Source organism: Aotus nancymaae, unplaced genomic scaffold (genome assembly GCF_030222135.1).
Source record: "Aotus nancymaae isolate 86718 unplaced genomic scaffold, 86718_ANA_hifiasm-v0.15.2.pri h1tg000029l, whole genome shotgun sequence".
NCBI classification, from domain to species: Eukaryota; Metazoa; Chordata; class Mammalia; order Primates; family Aotidae; genus Aotus; species Aotus nancymaae.
In genome coordinates this window covers 25,605,941-25,623,647 of record NW_026988442.1, presented here as the reverse complement: position 1 = coordinate 25,623,647, position 17,707 = coordinate 25,605,941, and the positions used below count along the sequence as shown (strand labels likewise).

The window sequence follows — 17,707 nt, the reverse complement described above, 5'->3', positions numbered from 1 at the left end:
CTGTTTCTTTTTGCTGTGCCTAGAACAACACTGAGTGGAAACTCACAAATATTTGTGAACTGAAGGAATGTTTATCAGATCGTCATGCCCACTCAGTCACATGTGTGACTGCAGACACATGTTCGCATACACATAGAAGCCATAAGCATATATGTAGACCCATGGGCAGATGGACAGATTATAAGAAGTGAAGCTGAAATGTGGACAGGGCAAAGCCAACATTCATTGAGCCAAGCCAGGGCTCAGTTTTTCATCTCATTTGGGATTAAACGGCTCTGTGCAGTAGGCTGAGACCTGCAGCCCAGGGAAGGCCACCAATATGCCCCAGGTCCCAGGAGAGCTGCGTGCAGCTGCAGGACTCCACAGCTGCCTCCCTGGACCGATTCTGAATGCCAGGACAGGGTCCTGTAGTCACTATCCATTCAGGAAAAGCAGCTAGAGCAGGAAAAGGAGGGAGGAAGTGAGGGAGGAGGCCAATGTGTCCGTGGCAGCCCTAGTAGGGCTGTGCAGAGCAGTGAAGAGTTGGCAGGCTGCCAGGGCACCTGGCCAAGATGCCCCTGGGAGGACCTGGAGGCTGAGGTATGAAGGGCCAGGAGGGGGAGGGAGAGGTGAGGATGGGAAGGCCAGGACCCCATCCTCAAACAATAGGGCAGATTGTGCCCTCACGAGGGGGGCAGGCTGGCCCTGCCAGATGTGACTCTGACACTGGGTTGCACCCAGAGGTGCATTTCTCCCCATTTCCCAGGGATGCCTTATGCCTGGGGAGTCCAAGTCCCAGGTTCGAGGCACTGCTTTGTCATGAAGTATGCTTGGTAGAGTCCTCTCGGACTTTACCTTTTCCCTCTCTAAAGTGGAGATCTTAGCTGGGCACAGTGGCTCACACCTGTAATCCCAGCACTTTGGGAGGCCAAGGTGGGTGGATCACCTGAGGTCAGGAGTTCAAGAACAACCTGACCAACATGGTGAAACCCCGTCTCTACTAAAAGTTGAAAAAAAAAAGTTAGCCAGGCATGGTGACATGCACCAGCTACTCAGGAGGCTGCAGCAGAAGAATTGCTTGAGCCTGGGAGGCGGAGGTTGCAATGAGCCAAAATTGCACCACTGCACTCCAGCCTGGGCCACAGAAAGAAACTCTGTCTCAAAAAAAAAAAAAAAATGAATAAAATTTTAAATATACATCAAGTGGGATCTGACTCCAGATCTTTGCCTTGGACAGCCCTTCTACCAAGAGCACCTTCTCCTCCCCAACACCACAAATTCCACATGTCCAGATGTGTCCTGCACTTGAGCTGCAAGTGCAATCTCAGCTCGTTCCAACCTCTGGAACTTTGCACATGCTGTTCCCTCTGTGTGGAACTATTTTGTGCACAGCTCCTTCTCATCCTTCCAGACTCGGCCCAATGCCACCTCCTCTGAGAGGACCTCCCTCCCTAATACTGTATCCTTAACAATGCACTCACTCCATTCCCTCCATCGTTCTCTCTCACTTCCTCCTTCTTTACTTTTCTTCTCAATGTTTTACATTAAATTATATTGTAGATTCATTCCTCTATTATCTGTGTCCCCCACCAAAAGGCCAGTTCCATGAGGGTCAGGACTTCTTTTTTTTTTTTTTTTTTTTTGAGACAGAGTCTTGCTCTGTCACCCAGGCTGGAGTGCAGTAGTGTGATCTTGGCTCACTACAACCTCCACCTCCCGGGTTCAAGCGATTCTCCTGTCTCAGCCTCCTGAGTAGCTTGGGTTACAGGCACACCCCACCATGCCCGGCTAATTTTTGTCTTTTTAGTAGAGGCGGGGTTTCACCTTGTTGGCGACCAGGCTGGTCTCGAACTCCTGACCTCAAGTGATCCCCCTGCCTCGCCTCCTAAAGTCCTGGGATTACAGGTGCAAGTGACCATGCCCGGCCAGGACTTCCTTTTTTTATTGCTATGTCTCCAGTGCCCAGCACGTGGACTGGCATCAGAGAGGTGCTGTGGAAAGAATAAACGAATAACCAGAAGAAATGCATCTCTTTGCTGATAGATCACTGAATAACTGATTGCATCTTGCTGTCTTAAAAGGAGAAAAGATTGTTAAAGTATGTTGAATAAATGAATGATTGGAAGAATAAAATGCTGTTCTGTCTCCCTGCTTGTGGCAGACCCTCGTGTTTGGTGACTGAATGAATGACTGAATCTCAGCGCCTCCCATCCTTGTTAAAAGTGTTAGAAACAAAGAAATAAAGGAAAGGAGAGAAGGAAAGTAACAGCTGGGTGTCTGCCAACATTGGCGGATCTCCCCATGCGCGCCCCTCCCTCGACCTCAGCAGCCCACTCCAGAAGTGGCCGCAGCCTCCCTCCAAATTCTGTCTCTCTCCAGCCCCTCCCCTGCTCTGCGTCCCTGCAGGGCTGTGATGGGCCCTGGAGCTGCTTGTTGGAGTCGGGGGAACAGTTTCCCTGGTGCATGCAGGGAAGCCATACGCTCCAGGAAATGAAGGCTTCGGAGAGCCACCTCCTCCTCACCCATAACTCCAGCCTTATTACGACCAGCCCAGGTCATAACTCAGGGAATCAAAGCCGGATCCCTGGAGGCGGAAGCACAAAGCAGGGGTTGCGGAGCAGAGCTGCCAGCGTCGGGGACTGTCATGCCCAGGCCCATAGAAGTTGTTCTGTACCCAGGCAGGGTGTGTTCACAGCAGGCTCACGGGTCCTCCTGACCCCATTAGTTCAAGCTTGGGCCTATAGGGAAAGAGGGAACAGCATGGTCCCGACCCCTCCCCTCCATTCCTCCCTGTGGAGTGTGGACGTTTTCCCACTCTCATTGCCCAGAACTGCAGCTTAATGCCCTCACCATCACCCTCACCTTCCAGCAATGACTCCCCACCCTGAAACTCCTTCCATAAAGATTTTCTGGAACAGATTCTAGAAAAAAAGCACTGAGGAATTAGGCATCTACAAAATGGGAATAAAGAAACTTTCAGAGTCATGATTCCCATGAGTTAAAGGGATGGGAATTGCCCACTGTGATGCTGGGTTAAAGAGGGTGGTCTGTCACTCCTGTAATCCCAGCACTTTGGGAGGCCGAGGTGGGCAGATCACAAGGTCAGGAGATCGAGACCATCCTGGCTAACATGGTGAAACCCTGTCTCTACTAAAAATACAAACAATTAGCTAGGCAGGCGTCTATAGTCCCAGCTACTTGGGAGGCTGAGGCAGGAGAGTCCCTCAAACCTGAGAGGCAGAGGTTACAGTGAGCCAAGATCCCGCCACTGTATGCACTCCAGCCTAGGCAACAGAGCAAGACGGTGTCTCAAAAACCAAGGTGATCTGCATTTCTTCCTCCCTAGAGAGGCCACCTCCAATGTTCTCAGGAAGATCTGGCTAGAGCCAGGTCAGACACCCCCACCCCCACCGGCTACACAGCGTCTGTCCAGCCACACACCCCTGTTCACGATCTAACTCCTCAAACTGGCCAGATCACTCAGCCCCCATGCACACTCCTCTGCCTGAAATGCCCACCCTTTTCTTCCCATCAGCTCAGATGCCACCTCCTCCGAGAAGTAGCCCTGATTGTCTCCCGCCTACCTTCCCTTTCCAAACACAGGAGCTCAGTCCCTTCCCTGAGCCCCACAGGTCTCAGGGTGTCCAGACACAGACACTTTTATAGCCCTGATCACATGCCACCTGGCATTTAGGTTGTTATAAGAGGGGTTTCACCTCCCACCCCACAAAACTGTGAGCTTATTTACCATGCCCCTGGCAAGCAGGTCAAACCTGGCACAAAGTTGTTGGAGCTTGATGGACTTGAGCTGTTGAACTGAGCTGAACTGGGCTCAGGGGAAGGAGGAGTGGGGATTGAGCCCCTCACCTCCACGGACTCCTCTCTGTGCCTGAAATTCCTCCATTAAGCAGCATCGCTGTCCCCTGTAAACACCCACATTAAGCCATTATTCATCATTATGGCTTGAGTAGGCGTTAGTCCCTCAGATCCTTTCCTGCTGAAAGCAGGATCTGATGGAGAGAGGGGAGGAGAGATGGATGGATCTGGGTACCACAGGCTGGTCCAGGAGTGGGGAAGAAAAGTGTCTCTCAGACTCTGGGAAAGAACGGTTTTCTGGGGGAATGTGGAGGCACCAGAAGCAAGCCCAGAGGGGTTGTGACCCTGCCCGGAGTCACTCAGGGTGTCTCCAAGCCAGGCCCTCTGGGACTCAGGTGCTCGACCCCTAAGCAGCTGTGGAGTGGGAGCACTTCAGAGGGCCTTTCTTTGGCGCCTGTTTCAGACAGAATGACCTGTCTGTGCTGCGAGGGATAGGGAAGTCATATTGGGTGGTAGTCTGGGTGCTGGGCTTCTGTGCACCCAGGAGGCCTGGGTCTTGGGGGCTCTTGAAGATACTTTCTAAAAGCACCTAGGGTGGGGGGTTCCTGGGGACTGGGCAGGGCTAGAGACATTGTCAGCCAGGGCAGGGGCGCGGGCTGCTGGGGTCTCTGCTTGTGTGGGCTAGAGGGCTGAGCTGAGGAGGGGCTGGAGAAAGGCTCAGGAGGGTGGAAGAGCAGGGGCATGTGACACCAGGTGAAAGAGGCTGCGGTGCGTGGGAGAGGGCGCGGTGCGCGGGAGAGGCTGCGGTGTGCCGGAGAGGGCGCGTACTAGACTATGGGTTCCAAGAAGAGGGGGCTATTGTGAGTCTCCATGGTGTCTGTCCCACTCTGCACAGTACCAGGCACACAGTAGTGCTTATTTAGTACCTACAAGAGGAAAGGTAGATTCAACCTGCCCTCCCTGCACACAGAAGCCCCTCTGATGTTTTCTTGTTTCTCTTGCAGGCTCCTGATGGAACCGGAAGGCCCCTAGTCCTGGCAGGATCTGCCGGCCCCAACCCGCATCCTCTCTGCGCAGGGACCATGGCTCTTCCTGGACTCTGGAGCCGCCCGGGCTCTGCCTAGTGATCCGCACGCGACGCGGCGAGGGGGGCGCGGACGGGGACCCCGGGGGCTGTCCATGCCCCGGGTGCGGCCGCGCCCCCTCCCCCTCCGGCCGGGCACCCCCGCGGCTGGGCGGCGTTCAGGGCCGTGGGCCTGTCCGGGTGCCCCGTCGGGGGCGACAACCCGGCGGCCGTGCTGAGGCCACCATGTGACACGGCGCCGCTTCGTTGTGCAACCGAGCGGCGGCGCTCTGGTGCCTCCTGTCCATGCTCCTGGGCCCCGGTCCCGCGCAGGCCAAGCATGAGGCCGAGGCCCGACGGTAGGGGGCTCCGGGCGGGAGCCGCGCTGTCCCCCGCGCTGCTGCTGCTGCTGCTGCTGCCGCCGCCGCCGCCACTGCTGGGGCGTCTGTGGGCCGCGGGCACCCCCGCGCCGTCGGCGCCCGGGGGTCGGCAGGACGGCGCGCTGGGTGCCGGCCGCGTCAAACGCGGCTGGGTGTGGAACCAGTTCTTCGTGGTGGAGGAGTACACGGGCACGGAGCCCCTGTACGTGGGCAAGGTAAAGTGGGGCCCCACTCCAATTCCAGATCCCAGGACCCTGGGGACACCCACTGGTAGATGCAAGAACCCCTAATTCACCTGCCCTTTTAAATCCACTTTCATGTGCCTCCTTGCCAAGGACTGATAAGTGGGTCCTGAGCCCCACTCCTATTCCGCCCCAGGCCCTCCTCCCCTCCCCCTCACTTTTGCATCTTAGAGAGAGTGCTAGCGGGCAATCCCAGCCCATCGTGTAGCTAGGTACATATGGGATTTAAGAACACGTTTGTAAATCCGATCATCTCACACATAATCTGGCCACTCTGCTTAAAATTCTTCAGCAGCTTCCTATGCACTTGAGGTCTAGCCCAAATTCTATCCATTGACTACAAAGATCTGGCTCCTCCTCCAGCCTCATCTCCTGCCACACTCTGAGTTTCAGCCTCACTGCCTTTCTGTTGCTCTTCTGAAAGTCGGTCCAATGCCCATGCACACTCCTGCCACTGCCCCTTTGCCTAGGTTGTTTCTCAGCTGAACTGCTCTTTCCTGCTCCTTCCACTGATGACCTTATACTCACACTACAGGTCTCAGCACCAATGCCACTTTCTCAGAGAAACCCTTCCCGCACACACCAGGCCAGGACAGATCTGCTGTCACATCCCCTTTGAAGTCCCAGTATCTTTCCTTCATAACACTTTAATTATGCATGTGTTTGTTTGATTATGCAATTAATGTGTGTCTTTCCTTTTAGACAGTGTTTGTTTTGCTCACCTTGAAATCCCCAGTGCCTAGCTTGCAAACTGTTTATTAATTGAATGAATGAACGAACGAATGAATGAAATCTACTTTCTCAAACTCTCTGAGTAAATGCTGGTAAATCTGGCTGAAGATCTGTGCCATAAGAGTACAAGGAGCTGAGAAGGAATTTTATTCATTCTTCAATTCCTGAGCCCCTTGTAAAGTCCAGGTGTGATGCTGGGGAAACAAAGGCGAATGAGATACAGCCTCTGCCACTTTAGGGATGCCCAGAGTTGCAGAGACACCTGGTGATAAAAAGCTTCACAAGTCAGCACCTGGCACTGAGTAGGCACTCATTAAATGGTATACTTTGTCTGGCTTCATGGAGGAGAAACACCTGAACTGGGTTTTGATGTAGGTGTAGGAGTTCCTCAGGCTAATGGGAAAGAGGACATAACCTACCCAAAGACTTGGAGACCTGAAGGTACCTGATTTGTTCAGAGCCTTGTCAGCAGTTGAGGTGTTGAAGCGCAGGGTTATTGTAGGGCATGAGAGTGGGGTGGTGCCCCAGGACAGTATCTGGCTTTTGTTAAAGCCAACTAGCTTTCCAGGGAGTCTTGGTCAGGGATGTGGGTGGGAAAGACCACTCCAGAGCTTCCTGTGTGCTTTAATGAGTCTGGGAATTGAAAGGCTGAGCAGTTCTGAGGCTCCGAGATCAGGATCCTTGACAAGGAGAGAAGGAAGTCTAGATTTAAACCTGTGGATTTGCCTTGCAGGAAGCTCAGGTTTTCTCTGCTCCAGACAGTAATCCCTGGCCCTTAGCTACTTTCCCCTATATACATACGGCCAAATGAATGAATGAATGGATGATTCCTACAATTAAGCTGAGCAAGGATTTTACAGACAGAGCTCAGAAAGGTTCGGGGCCTTGCTCAAGATCACCCAGCAACCTAGTAGCAGAGCCTAGGACTCCTCACTCCCAGCCAGGAGTGGGAGATGGTGGCGCTGGAAGAAAGGGGTGAGGGGTAGGGATGGAGTGACCAAGCCCACTACGTGATAGGTAGTAGCCAGTGAAGTAGCTAAGAACACAGGCTTTGGAGGCAGACACACCTGAGTTTGAGGCCTGGTTTTGCCAACCCCTTCACTATGTGACCTAGAACAAGTTACTGTACCTCCCTGACAGTCTCTTCATCTGTAAAAATAGGGGCTCAGAAAGCCGGCTTCCTAAGGTTGTTGGAGATTAAAAAAGAAAACAGAGCAGACAAAGTGTTCAGCCTCCAGCTTGTTTGTTGTTGCTGTTTTTATTATTCCCATATAAAGTACTTAACCCTTAAACTACAAGGTAGAAACCATCATTCCCTTTTGTAGGTAAAGAAACCAAAGTAACATAAGGCAAAGTCATACAATGGGCGAGTGGCGTAGTCAAGAGTTGAACCTGTGTGAGTTGAAGTTTTCGTTTTTGTTTTTGTTTGTTTGTTTGAGACAGAGTCTTGTTCCGTTGCCTAGGCTGGAATGCAGCAGCACAATCTCGGCCCACTGCAGCCTCCATCGCCCAGGTTCAAGCGATTTCCCTGTCTCCACTTCCTGAGTAGCTGGGATTACAGGCGCTCACCAACACGCCCAGCTAATTTTTGTATTTTTAGTAGAGATGGGACTTTACCATGTTGGCCAGATTAGTCTCGAACTCCTGACCTCAAGTGATCCGCCTGCCTTGGCCTCCCAAAGTGCTGGGATTACAGGCATCAGCCACTGCACCTGGCCCCTTGAGTTGAGGTTTTTAAGCCCCCAAAAGAGAAAGAGAAGAGGCCAATCCCAGCCCGATTCTCCAGACCCCTCTGAGACTCCCAGACCTGGGAAAAAGCCTTTGGTCCAGGAAAACCCTGGAGACACAGGGAAGGACTGATGCATCTGCCTAAATGTCAGAGGAGGTGGTCATCTCAGGCACGTCAGCCCTGCTGTCCGCCCAGCAGTTGGGGCTCTGCAAAAGCCTCCCCAGCCACCCACATCCTGAAAAGATCAGAAAACCGGCTGCTGACTCATGCTTTCATCTGCCTCTACTTAGCCTTTATCATCTCAGCCACGTGAGCCGACCCCACCCCCATCCCATAGAACCACAGTCTATAAGCAGGGGGAGGGCCCTGTAACTCCCTTCATTAGAAGGGGGGGAAACTGAGGCCCAGAGGCAGACGATCATGCCAAGGCCACACATAGTTGCAGAACCAACCCAAGAAACAAGGTCTCCTAACACCGTTTCCGTGCTCACTTTAGGAGCCCCATAATAAGCAGCTGCCAGGAGCCAAGCGTTGTTCTGGGCCCAGCATCCTTTCTGTTCCCCCCAGCAACCTCTGTCCTCATTGCCACTGCTGTTGTGATTCGTTACTGTCCTCCTCCATCACCTTCACCCAGAGCCCCTGCTTTGCTCTCTTACCCTCAAGGCTACCTCCAGAAAAGCACTCCCTGCAGGGAGGGAGAAGAATTTTCCAACTCTTTGCAAATATTTGCCCAATGTGCACTTTCTTATGGGAGGTGGCATTGTGTGTGGTTGGAGGGCCACCTCGAGCTGCCTCAGCTCAAACCCCAGCCCGGCTGCTTATGACCTCTCTGACTTTGGGCACGTTACAGTCATCCCTCGGTATCTCTCGATGGGGAATTGGTTCCAGGACCTCCTGTGGAGACCAAAACCCCATATTAAATAGCATAGTATTTGCATATAACCTATGCACATCCTCCCATATACTTTAAATCATCTCTAGAGTATTGATAATACCTAATACAGTGCAAATGCTATGCAAATAGTTGTTATACTATATTCTTTAGAGAATGACAAGAAAAAAAGTCAGTACGTATTCAGTACAGACGCAATTTTTTTTCTGAATGTGTTTGATCCTTGGTTGGTTGCATTCGCTGATGCAGAAGCTATGGATGCAGAGGGCTGACTGTATATACCCTCTCTGTGCCTCGGTTTCCTTATCTGTTAAGTGAGGCTATTACTAGGACCTAGCTCAAAGGCTGGCAGTGGGGAGTCAATGAGTTAGCATTTGTCAAGAACCTAGAATACCTGCTGGCTTCTGGCACATGCTCAGTAAGTATTCGTTTTTATTATTGTTAAGTCTCATCTTGTAAGTTTCACTATTATTGATAGTTCCACCACCTTGAGTGTACCATCCAACTATGAACTCCCGCCCCAAATCCCCAAAGTCTTCTTGGCAACCTGACATTCTAGTTTCTCACTAAGTGGGGGGAAGGTTGTCATTAGCCCATCCCCGTCCCTAGGAATATGAGCTTGGGCTTTTAAAAGCCACCTGTCCCCTTTCCAGCTGAGTCCCTAGTACGTACAAGTGCTGGTGTGGGCACACACATGAATGCAAACACACACTCTCATACCACACTCTCTCACTCTTCAGGAAGAAAGGACTTCACCAAGGTTTCAGTTAATTCACTGCTTCCTGGTTCCCCCCACCCCAGGGAGCTGCTCGGAGCATCCGTCCTTGTCGAATTCTAAAGGTAGCTTAGCAACAGCACCATCGGCAGAGTGAACCCCGGGCGCCCAACGGTAACCTATTTTACAACCGCCTCTTCCATCACTCACCGCCAGGCTCCTGTCAGCACCCACAGGAACCACTGGGCCCCGAGGTGGTCGCCGAGGCCCCACACAAAACAGCTCCTTCCTCGGCCCTGCCCCTGTTGGCAACCTTGACCCACCTCTCCCCAAACCTTCTCATGACACCCACCCTCAAAGCAACCTCCCAGCATTTCCATAAAATCTGGGTACTCTGACTAATCCCTTTTCCGAACTGTAATTTCCCCCGAGGCTTCTGTCAGCTGGATGTGGATTTTGTAGGATTTTTAATTTTTTTAAAAAAAGATAGAATTATGGGGTCAGCACTTATGACCAACTCCTGTGGGCGGTGAGATCTATTTTAGATATACGGCAGGATTAAAGTGGGGAGGAGAGCAGATTTAATTAAGTTGCTAATATTTAAAGAAAATTGATGAACTCCTGGTTTACGAGTAGCACAGGCGTGAACACACCCCTCATTCCGGGGAGGCTTTTTATTTGATTTGCTTTCCGTTTAAATCCTGGACTCATTTTATTTGCGTAGCTGCACTGTCCGTTTAATTGTCTTTAATAAGGAAAACGTACCTCTGCTCGCATTTAATTTTGATTTAATTAGGAGGAAGTAATTAATGGCTTCATAAATCCCATTTTTCAGCCCCCTGGGATGAGAAACCATCACTCTTGTGTTTTTCATGTTGTTTATGATCAGGGGATGGGATTGAGGGGGATTTCTCCTCCAGGGCTGGCCACACATGATGTGGTAGAAAGAACCATGAATGTGGTGTCAGGCTTTAAGGCTGTCTCTCGTTACATGTGTGACTTTAGGTGGGGTTTAGACCCTCTCTGGGCCTGTTTGCCCATCTATACGATGGGGAGAGAGTAATCTCTGATGCACAAGATGAGACATCAGTAAGATGGCAGTAAAGGGTCTAGAACTGTGCCTGGAGTTTTTAGGTTCTCAGTGACTATCCTCCTTAGTCTGGCTCATGTGTACCTGGGATTTCAGAGTGGCTGAATCCTCTGGAAATCCCAGAAGACAACTGGGGGAGTCTAATGACGGTTGGATATTTTATTATTCATTTATTCAATATGTTTGCTACTGTGCCCCGTGCTGGGTGCTGGGGAAATAGAATAAACAGCCAGATGCTTGGCCCTCAAGGAGCTTGCAAACTCACACTCACGTGCATGTGCACACACACAGTCAATCCTCCCACCCCCTGTATTTTCTCTGCAGGCATTGTCAGAGTACCTAGTGTGTGCCAGGTACAAAGAGTTCTGACAGAGACACACCTAACTTAGTTCATGCCTAGAGGCCCATGACAGCTGGGGACACAGATGTGCAGCACTAGAAGTTACAGGAGGGGGTGGAGTAAGGGGCATGTGTATGGCACAGGAACAGGGCAGGTGAGGTCTCTTCAACCAAATGAGAGGGCATCTGAGAGGGCTGCCTGGAGGAGGACACAGGCTAAGTTTGAAAGACACGAAGGCATTGGATGATAGTCCCTGAATCTCCAGTGGGTCAGGATTTGAGTCTGTGTAGTTCTTGTATCAGGAGATAGAGGGATGAACTAGGTGAACCCTCAACCCCTCCTGAGACCAGAACAGGAAAAGAAAAGGGGACTAATCTATGATGAGCACCTACTAAGTGCAAGGAGCTTCCATATATTATCTTATGAATCTTCAGAATCTTTATGGGGACGCAATGGCAGTCCCGTTTACAGATGAGAAAGCTGAGGCTCAGAGAAGGGCAGCCACTTGCCCAGGGTCCTACAACAAGTCACTGGCAAAGCTGAAGCTGGCACCAGGCTGCTCCTGACTCCAAAGCACATAATTTTTCCTGATTCATGATTTGGGGTTCTTTTCCAAATGGTAAAATGGAGGCTGATAGAAAAGAGACCACCGATGACTGTGGCCTGCAGAGCGCAGGGCAAAAGACTACTGTGAAGCCCACTCCCCAAGCCATGGAGCCCAGCGGCAGCCCGGCAACCCATCCTGCCCCTTTTCTCCCTCACCCTCTTCTATAGGCGTTGTAAGCAGACTAGCTAGATTCCCGGAGACTGCGGAGAGACCAAATTGGGCTTTGGAGTCAAACAGACCTGAAGTCATCTCAGTCTCTTCACCTGGAAAATAAGGATACATTTACATGCCCACAAAGTCAGGTTTGATTTCTGCAGATGGTTTGCAACACATGTCTGACACATACTAGGTGCTCAATAAGTAAGGGTGCCATCTTCCAGCCTCCATTCACAGCTGAGAGTCCTGAGAAATACCTTCCTAGGGCAGAGCCAGAGGCGCTCCCTCTTTACTCTGGAGCCGAGACCCAGGCGGGCAGGGCAGGCAGCACCAGCTGGGCTTGGATTTGTAACTCCCAGATCTTAGCTCCTGCCCAGGCAAACTGCCCCTGTCTGACTCTGCAGTCCCCAGAGAGCAGCCAGTACGCCCCAGGGTGAGCTCATATTCCACAGAAGATGACATCCCACTAGGATCTATGCCCTCCTCTCCATTCCTCACTCATAAATGAGCCCTGTCTCGGGTCTGAGTTACATCAAGGGCTGCAGGGACATGATGGAGACCTAGGAGATGGAAAGGGAAGGAAACAACCATGAATAGAGTGCTTAGGTCAAGGTAAACTTGCTCTCATCCAATCCTCCCCACACCTGTGCCAAGTAGGGCTTGGTCTGATTTCTCAGGAGGAAACACAGAGGCTCAGAGAGGCAAACCCATGGTCCCAACATTAGTGAATGGTAGAGTCAGGAGCGTGCTTCCCACACTTGGCTCTCTGACAGAGCACATGATTTCCCCTCTCTGTGCCTCAGTTTTCTCACCTGAGAAGTGAGAATAATAATGTTTCACAGGGCAACGATGAAGACTAGTAAGATTATAGCTGTTAAACATCTCTCCAAATGGCATCTATTCTACATACTGCTCAAAAATGTTTGCTGGTGAAATAAGCAGACAACAGATCTGACTGGCAAGCAGGCAGAGGCACGCCAAAAGGGAACAGACTCACCCCCTCTCATCCCATTTCCCCCCGGTCAAAGGTGGGAAAAAAACGTATAAACAGCAAACAGGAGAGACAGGTCTCCTCATCCCCAGCACTACCAATGATTCAGGGCCGATGTCCTGAAATAATTTTATTGGGGGCATTAAACTGAGTTATGAGGTTTTTACAATCCAGCCACTTATGAGAAATCTATTAACAGTAACTGGACAGGAAGAAGGCTTCTCAGTGGAGCCCAGGACGGGCATTAATTGGGGCAATCTATAACAGGACGGGGACCCGGAAAGGTTCCACCAGACGCCTCCATTTAGTCCCCACAATTTCTGCTGAGAATCAGCAGACTCGCCAAAAAGAGAGAGATGCCCATTAATCGGCTAATGAAATATGAAAATGTTTATGGGCCATTCAATCTTCCAAATGGCACTTCTATAATCCACCTTTCAGACACAAAGTTCTACCAGCAGAATTTATACCCTGGCTCCTCCTGCGTGGCAGAGGATGGGCTTTCATCCCCCTTCATGATGACTTCATGGGCACCTCTTCTCCTGCTGAGTGGGCTGGGGGTTCATGGCACCCCAGCCTGAAAGGAACTTTAGAGATTTTCTCATTCACACCCCATCTCCATAGAAGCTTAGAGAGGAGCAGGGACCTGCCCAAAGCCATTAGCTTCATCGAAATGGATTTTCCTCTGCTCGAAGCTGCCTGGGAGATTTGGGCATTGGAGGATAAGGACTTAGGTGTTGCTGATTGCAAGAAAGCAGACTTCTTGCTGGTTCCTCACCCAAGAGATCTCAGGGCAGTGAGAACAGCCTGGACTCTGGAGCCTAATGGTGCCTAGATTAAATCCCGGTTATATATAGCTAACATTTAGTAATAATATAATAATAACGATAGCTACCATTTATTGGGCACTTATTATGTCTCAGACAGGGCTGATTTTCAGCTAGTACAAACTGGTATGGTTGTACTGGTTGTTAAATTCATGAAAAACCTCCACACTTGCAGTAAATAGTCCCTCCTCTCCCTTGCCCCAACTCTCTCAGCCCCCTGGACCTCTCTGTGATCCAGCAACCAAAGGGTTCCTGCCTGGCTCAGCAGGGGTCCTGCTGCAGTACCACTGCCTGGGCAGTGCCCTCGTCATGCTGGCTGTTAAATACTGCAAATGTCACCTGGTGACACCTGCTAAGGGCCTTATGTGGATTCTCAACTCAGCAAACCCCTCAATAGCTCTGGGAGGAAGATGCTAATATGATTCCCATGTTACAGACTGAAGCAACTGAGGGCCACAGAGGTGAAGTGATGGGTGAGAACGCACAGGGAGACGATGCCAGAGCCAAGCTGCATCGTCCAGCAGCAGAGGCTGCACTGTCTCTCCCTTCCCCTGGGCTCCTCTTGGGAGGCTTTAAATGGAATGGGAAAGCCCAGTGTGGAGCCAGACTAGCTCTTCCAGTGGCCTGACCTTGAAGAACCATTAGGAAATGGGGGAAAAAATCTGTAAAATAAAGACAGCAAATCCTACTCTAGCCGGTTTTTTTTGAAGTGTCTTGAACTAGAAAAGTACATAAATTGCTTAGCCATAGAAGGTGCTCTTTCAATTGACATCCCTTCCTTTCCTCCTCTCTCCCTTCACTCTCTGTCATGTGCTACGTCTTAAGCCTGGCTCTGCATATACCGAGATGAATAAGATGTGACCCCAACCTCCTGGGGTGCAGAGTCTAGGGAGCGGTGGACCTGTAATTCACAGTGAGGTATAGACCAGCAGCCTGGAAGTTTGTTAGCAATGCAAAGTCTGAGGCCTGGCTCCAGACCTTCTGAGTGAGAATCTGCGTTTTAACAAGATCCCCAGGTGAACTGCATGCACACTAGAGTTTGAGAAGTGCCGGCTACAGCCATCCTACAAGGCTGAACACGATAATGATGGCTTGATGTTCTGAGAGATCCTGGGGGCAGGGGGAGACTGAGGATCCAGAAAAACTTTCTGAAAGAGGTGGCATTTTTGTTGCACTTTGCAGGATGAGTAGACTTTCCAGGGGCAGAGAAACAAGGAAAGGGCTCAAAGCAGGAGCCTCAGGGCTGTGCGTGCTGAAGGGGAGAGGGGTTTGGCAGTGGTGCTGGACTTCTTTGTAAAGGCAATGGGAAGCCATTGGAGGGTTGCAAGCAGGGAGGCCACATTCGGATCTGCCTCCGAGGCTGATAACTCTGAATGCAGAGGGGAAAGTAGATTCCAGGGGCAGGGAGAGCCCCAGAGGGCTGGGGAAACACTCCAGGCCAGGGATGGAAGTGAGCGTGGCTGCTGGGCCTCAGTGTCCTCACTAAAGACTTGTATGTGTTGGAGAAGAGATGGGCTTGGGAATGGGATGGACAGTGAGGCCTAGAGGAGTTTCCTCCTCAGCCTCCACCCTGCCTTCCTCTCTGCCTCCCCAGATCCACTCGGACTCAGATGAGGGTGACGGGGCCATCAAGTACACCATCTCAGGCGAGGGCGCTGGGACCATCTTCCTGATCGATGAGCTGACAGGCGACATTCACGCCATGGAGCGCCTGGACCGCGAGCAGAAAACCTTCTACACGCTGCGGGCCCAGGCTCGGGATCGCGCCACCAACCGCCTGCTGGAGCCCGAGTCGGAGTTCATCATCAAGGTGCAGGACATCAATGACAGCGAGCCCCGCTTCCTGCATGGCCCCTACATTGGCAGCGTAGCCGAACTCTCACCCACAGGTGGGCTGTGGGCCCTGGGGGTGGGGGTGGGATCTAGGTGATCCCCAAGAGGAGTGGAGCCTGCTGGAAAGGGGAGTCGCTGATCCTCTGGGAAGGGACAGGAAAGACAGGGAGGGCCTCCTGCCCCAAGGTACAGGGTACAGATGTGAGTGAGCCCAAGTGCCCCCTATGGTCAAGCACAGTCCTGGAGGAAACCACACATGTGACCTCAGCCACATCCATGGACACAGCCCCCACATGGACTTGGACCTGCATGTGGACACAGTGATGCCCTCAGACACGCTCATACAGCCATAGAGTCACGAACATAGACACAGCTGCAGACCTGGACATGCCACATGCACAAGCCAGCCCCGAATACCACTCACCACTACACCAGTACACAACCCCATTCATAGATCCAGTGCCCAACACAGGTACAGCTGGACACCTTGACGGAGCCCTTCACAGAAGTTCAACTGCACACAGACACAGCAAAGCCCTTGGCCACAACCTCCACGCGGACATAGTCCCATCTTCAGGCACACCCACCACTGGGAACAGCTAGATTGGGACACAGCTGGAACAGGGCCCAACCACACACTCAGACCCACAACTGCACATGCTGACATAGCCATTCACACCCCCAGGCAGGAAATGGGCCCTTATGCAGATAGCACTTCTGCACAGACTCAGCCGTGTACAGAGACAGAGGCAAAAGCCACAAGCAGACATGAGCATCCTGGGACCCAGCTCCCCTGGCATGCAGCCACAGACAGGCACAGGCACAAGCAGATGAATGAGACAGGCAGCTCTGTCTACAGCCCAGAGGAAGCCACAGCTCACCAAGACCCAGCCAGCTAGGGACAGAGTCTCACAAGAGACGGCTGAGCCCCCAGACACAGACTGAGGTGCACTTACCTGGGTATGACTGCACACACCCAGGAGCACCGCACACATGATTGCGCCCATAGAAAGGGCAGTGCACACTCACAGAAGTGATATCAGACACAGCCATACTTAGAACGGGTCATGCACACAGCAGCAGGTCACTGGGACTAAAGCTGCACAACTCTGCCTTCTCCCACTGTGAAACCTCCAGACCATTGCTGACCATCCAGGCCCCACTTAGCTCAGGGCTCCAGGAGCTCTGGTAGAAACTGGAGTCATGGGTAAGGGGCATCTCCTTCCTACCATGTTACTTTAAGTCATCTGCAAGCCAGGCTAGACAAGAAGCAGCTGCCCTGGGTCCTAGGCCACGCTCCATCACTGACTCACTGTGGCCGAAGGCTGGATGCTATGCCTCTCTGGGCCTCCCAGCTCTATGGCTGCATATCAGAGGTCAGGAGTACTTGGACTCTTGGGAAAGGGTACTGTCAGCCCAGCTTCCCCAGGTGGGCCAAATCTGGCAGATTGCTGGGATAGTGAGCAAGCAGCCAGCTGGGAAGAGGAGAAGGTGAACTGGAGAGAATGGTGGGCAAGGGATGAGGGGGAAATAGGGAAGTGGGGCTGTGAATGTGGGTGCAGACTGGCATACACACATACACAGGCACACACGCATGCCTGATATACATGTGTATTCAAATATGTATAAAGTTGTGCACACACACCTAGCCAAGAAGCACTTTAAGGCCTGTGTGTGCATGTGACATGCTGTGTCTATATGAGTATATTCATTCATTCAGCAAACATTTATTGAGTACCTACTATGTGCTAGGCCCTGGGAACATGGCAGTGAAAAGACAGAAGATCCCCTACTCTCAAGGAGGGCCCATTCTTTCTAAGGAAGACAGACAGTAAGCAAGTGAACAACTAGATCATTGGTCCAGTAAGGCTTCTCTGAAGAGGTAACATTGAAGCAAAGACCTGAGGAAGTAAGAGCATGGGCCCTGGGGGAAGAGCATTCCAGGCTGAGGGAATGGCACATGCAAAGGCCCTGGGGTTGAATTCTGCCAAGAAGAAACATGGTGACCAGCTCATGCAGCCATGGAGACCATAGCCAGGGCTTTGCCTTTTACGCTGAGCAAGCTGAGAAGTCAATGGAAGGTCTTGCTCAGAAGAATGACAGGATCAGGACCCATGGCTCTTTCATGAGGAATAGATGGGCAGAACAGAGGGCAAAAGCAGAAGCGGGTGGCCTGCAAATAGGAAGTGATGGTGGCTTGGAACAAGATGGTACCAGTGGAGGTGTTGAAAAGAGGTCGCCTTTTGGATATATTCTGAAAGTGAGCTGAAAGCACTTGCTAATGGATTGGATGTAGAGTGTGAGAGAAAGAAAAC

The 17,707-nt window shown here is 51.6% G+C and overlaps 1 protein-coding gene across 1 annotated transcript in view; it reads left to right on the top strand.

Annotated features, from left to right (window-relative positions):
- Nucleotides 1–17,707, top strand: part of CDH22 (cadherin 22) — a 133,875-nt gene that overhangs the window by 51,580 nt on the left and 64,588 nt on the right. Inside the window, exons 2-3 of the mRNA XM_021669118.2 lie at nt 4,800–5,453; nt 15,154–15,448. Coding sequence (XP_021524793.1) covers nt 5,199–5,453; nt 15,154–15,448 — 550 coding nt within the window. The 5' untranslated portion in view covers nt 4,800–5,198. The remainder of the gene's footprint in view (nt 1–4,799; nt 5,454–15,153; nt 15,449–17,707) is intronic.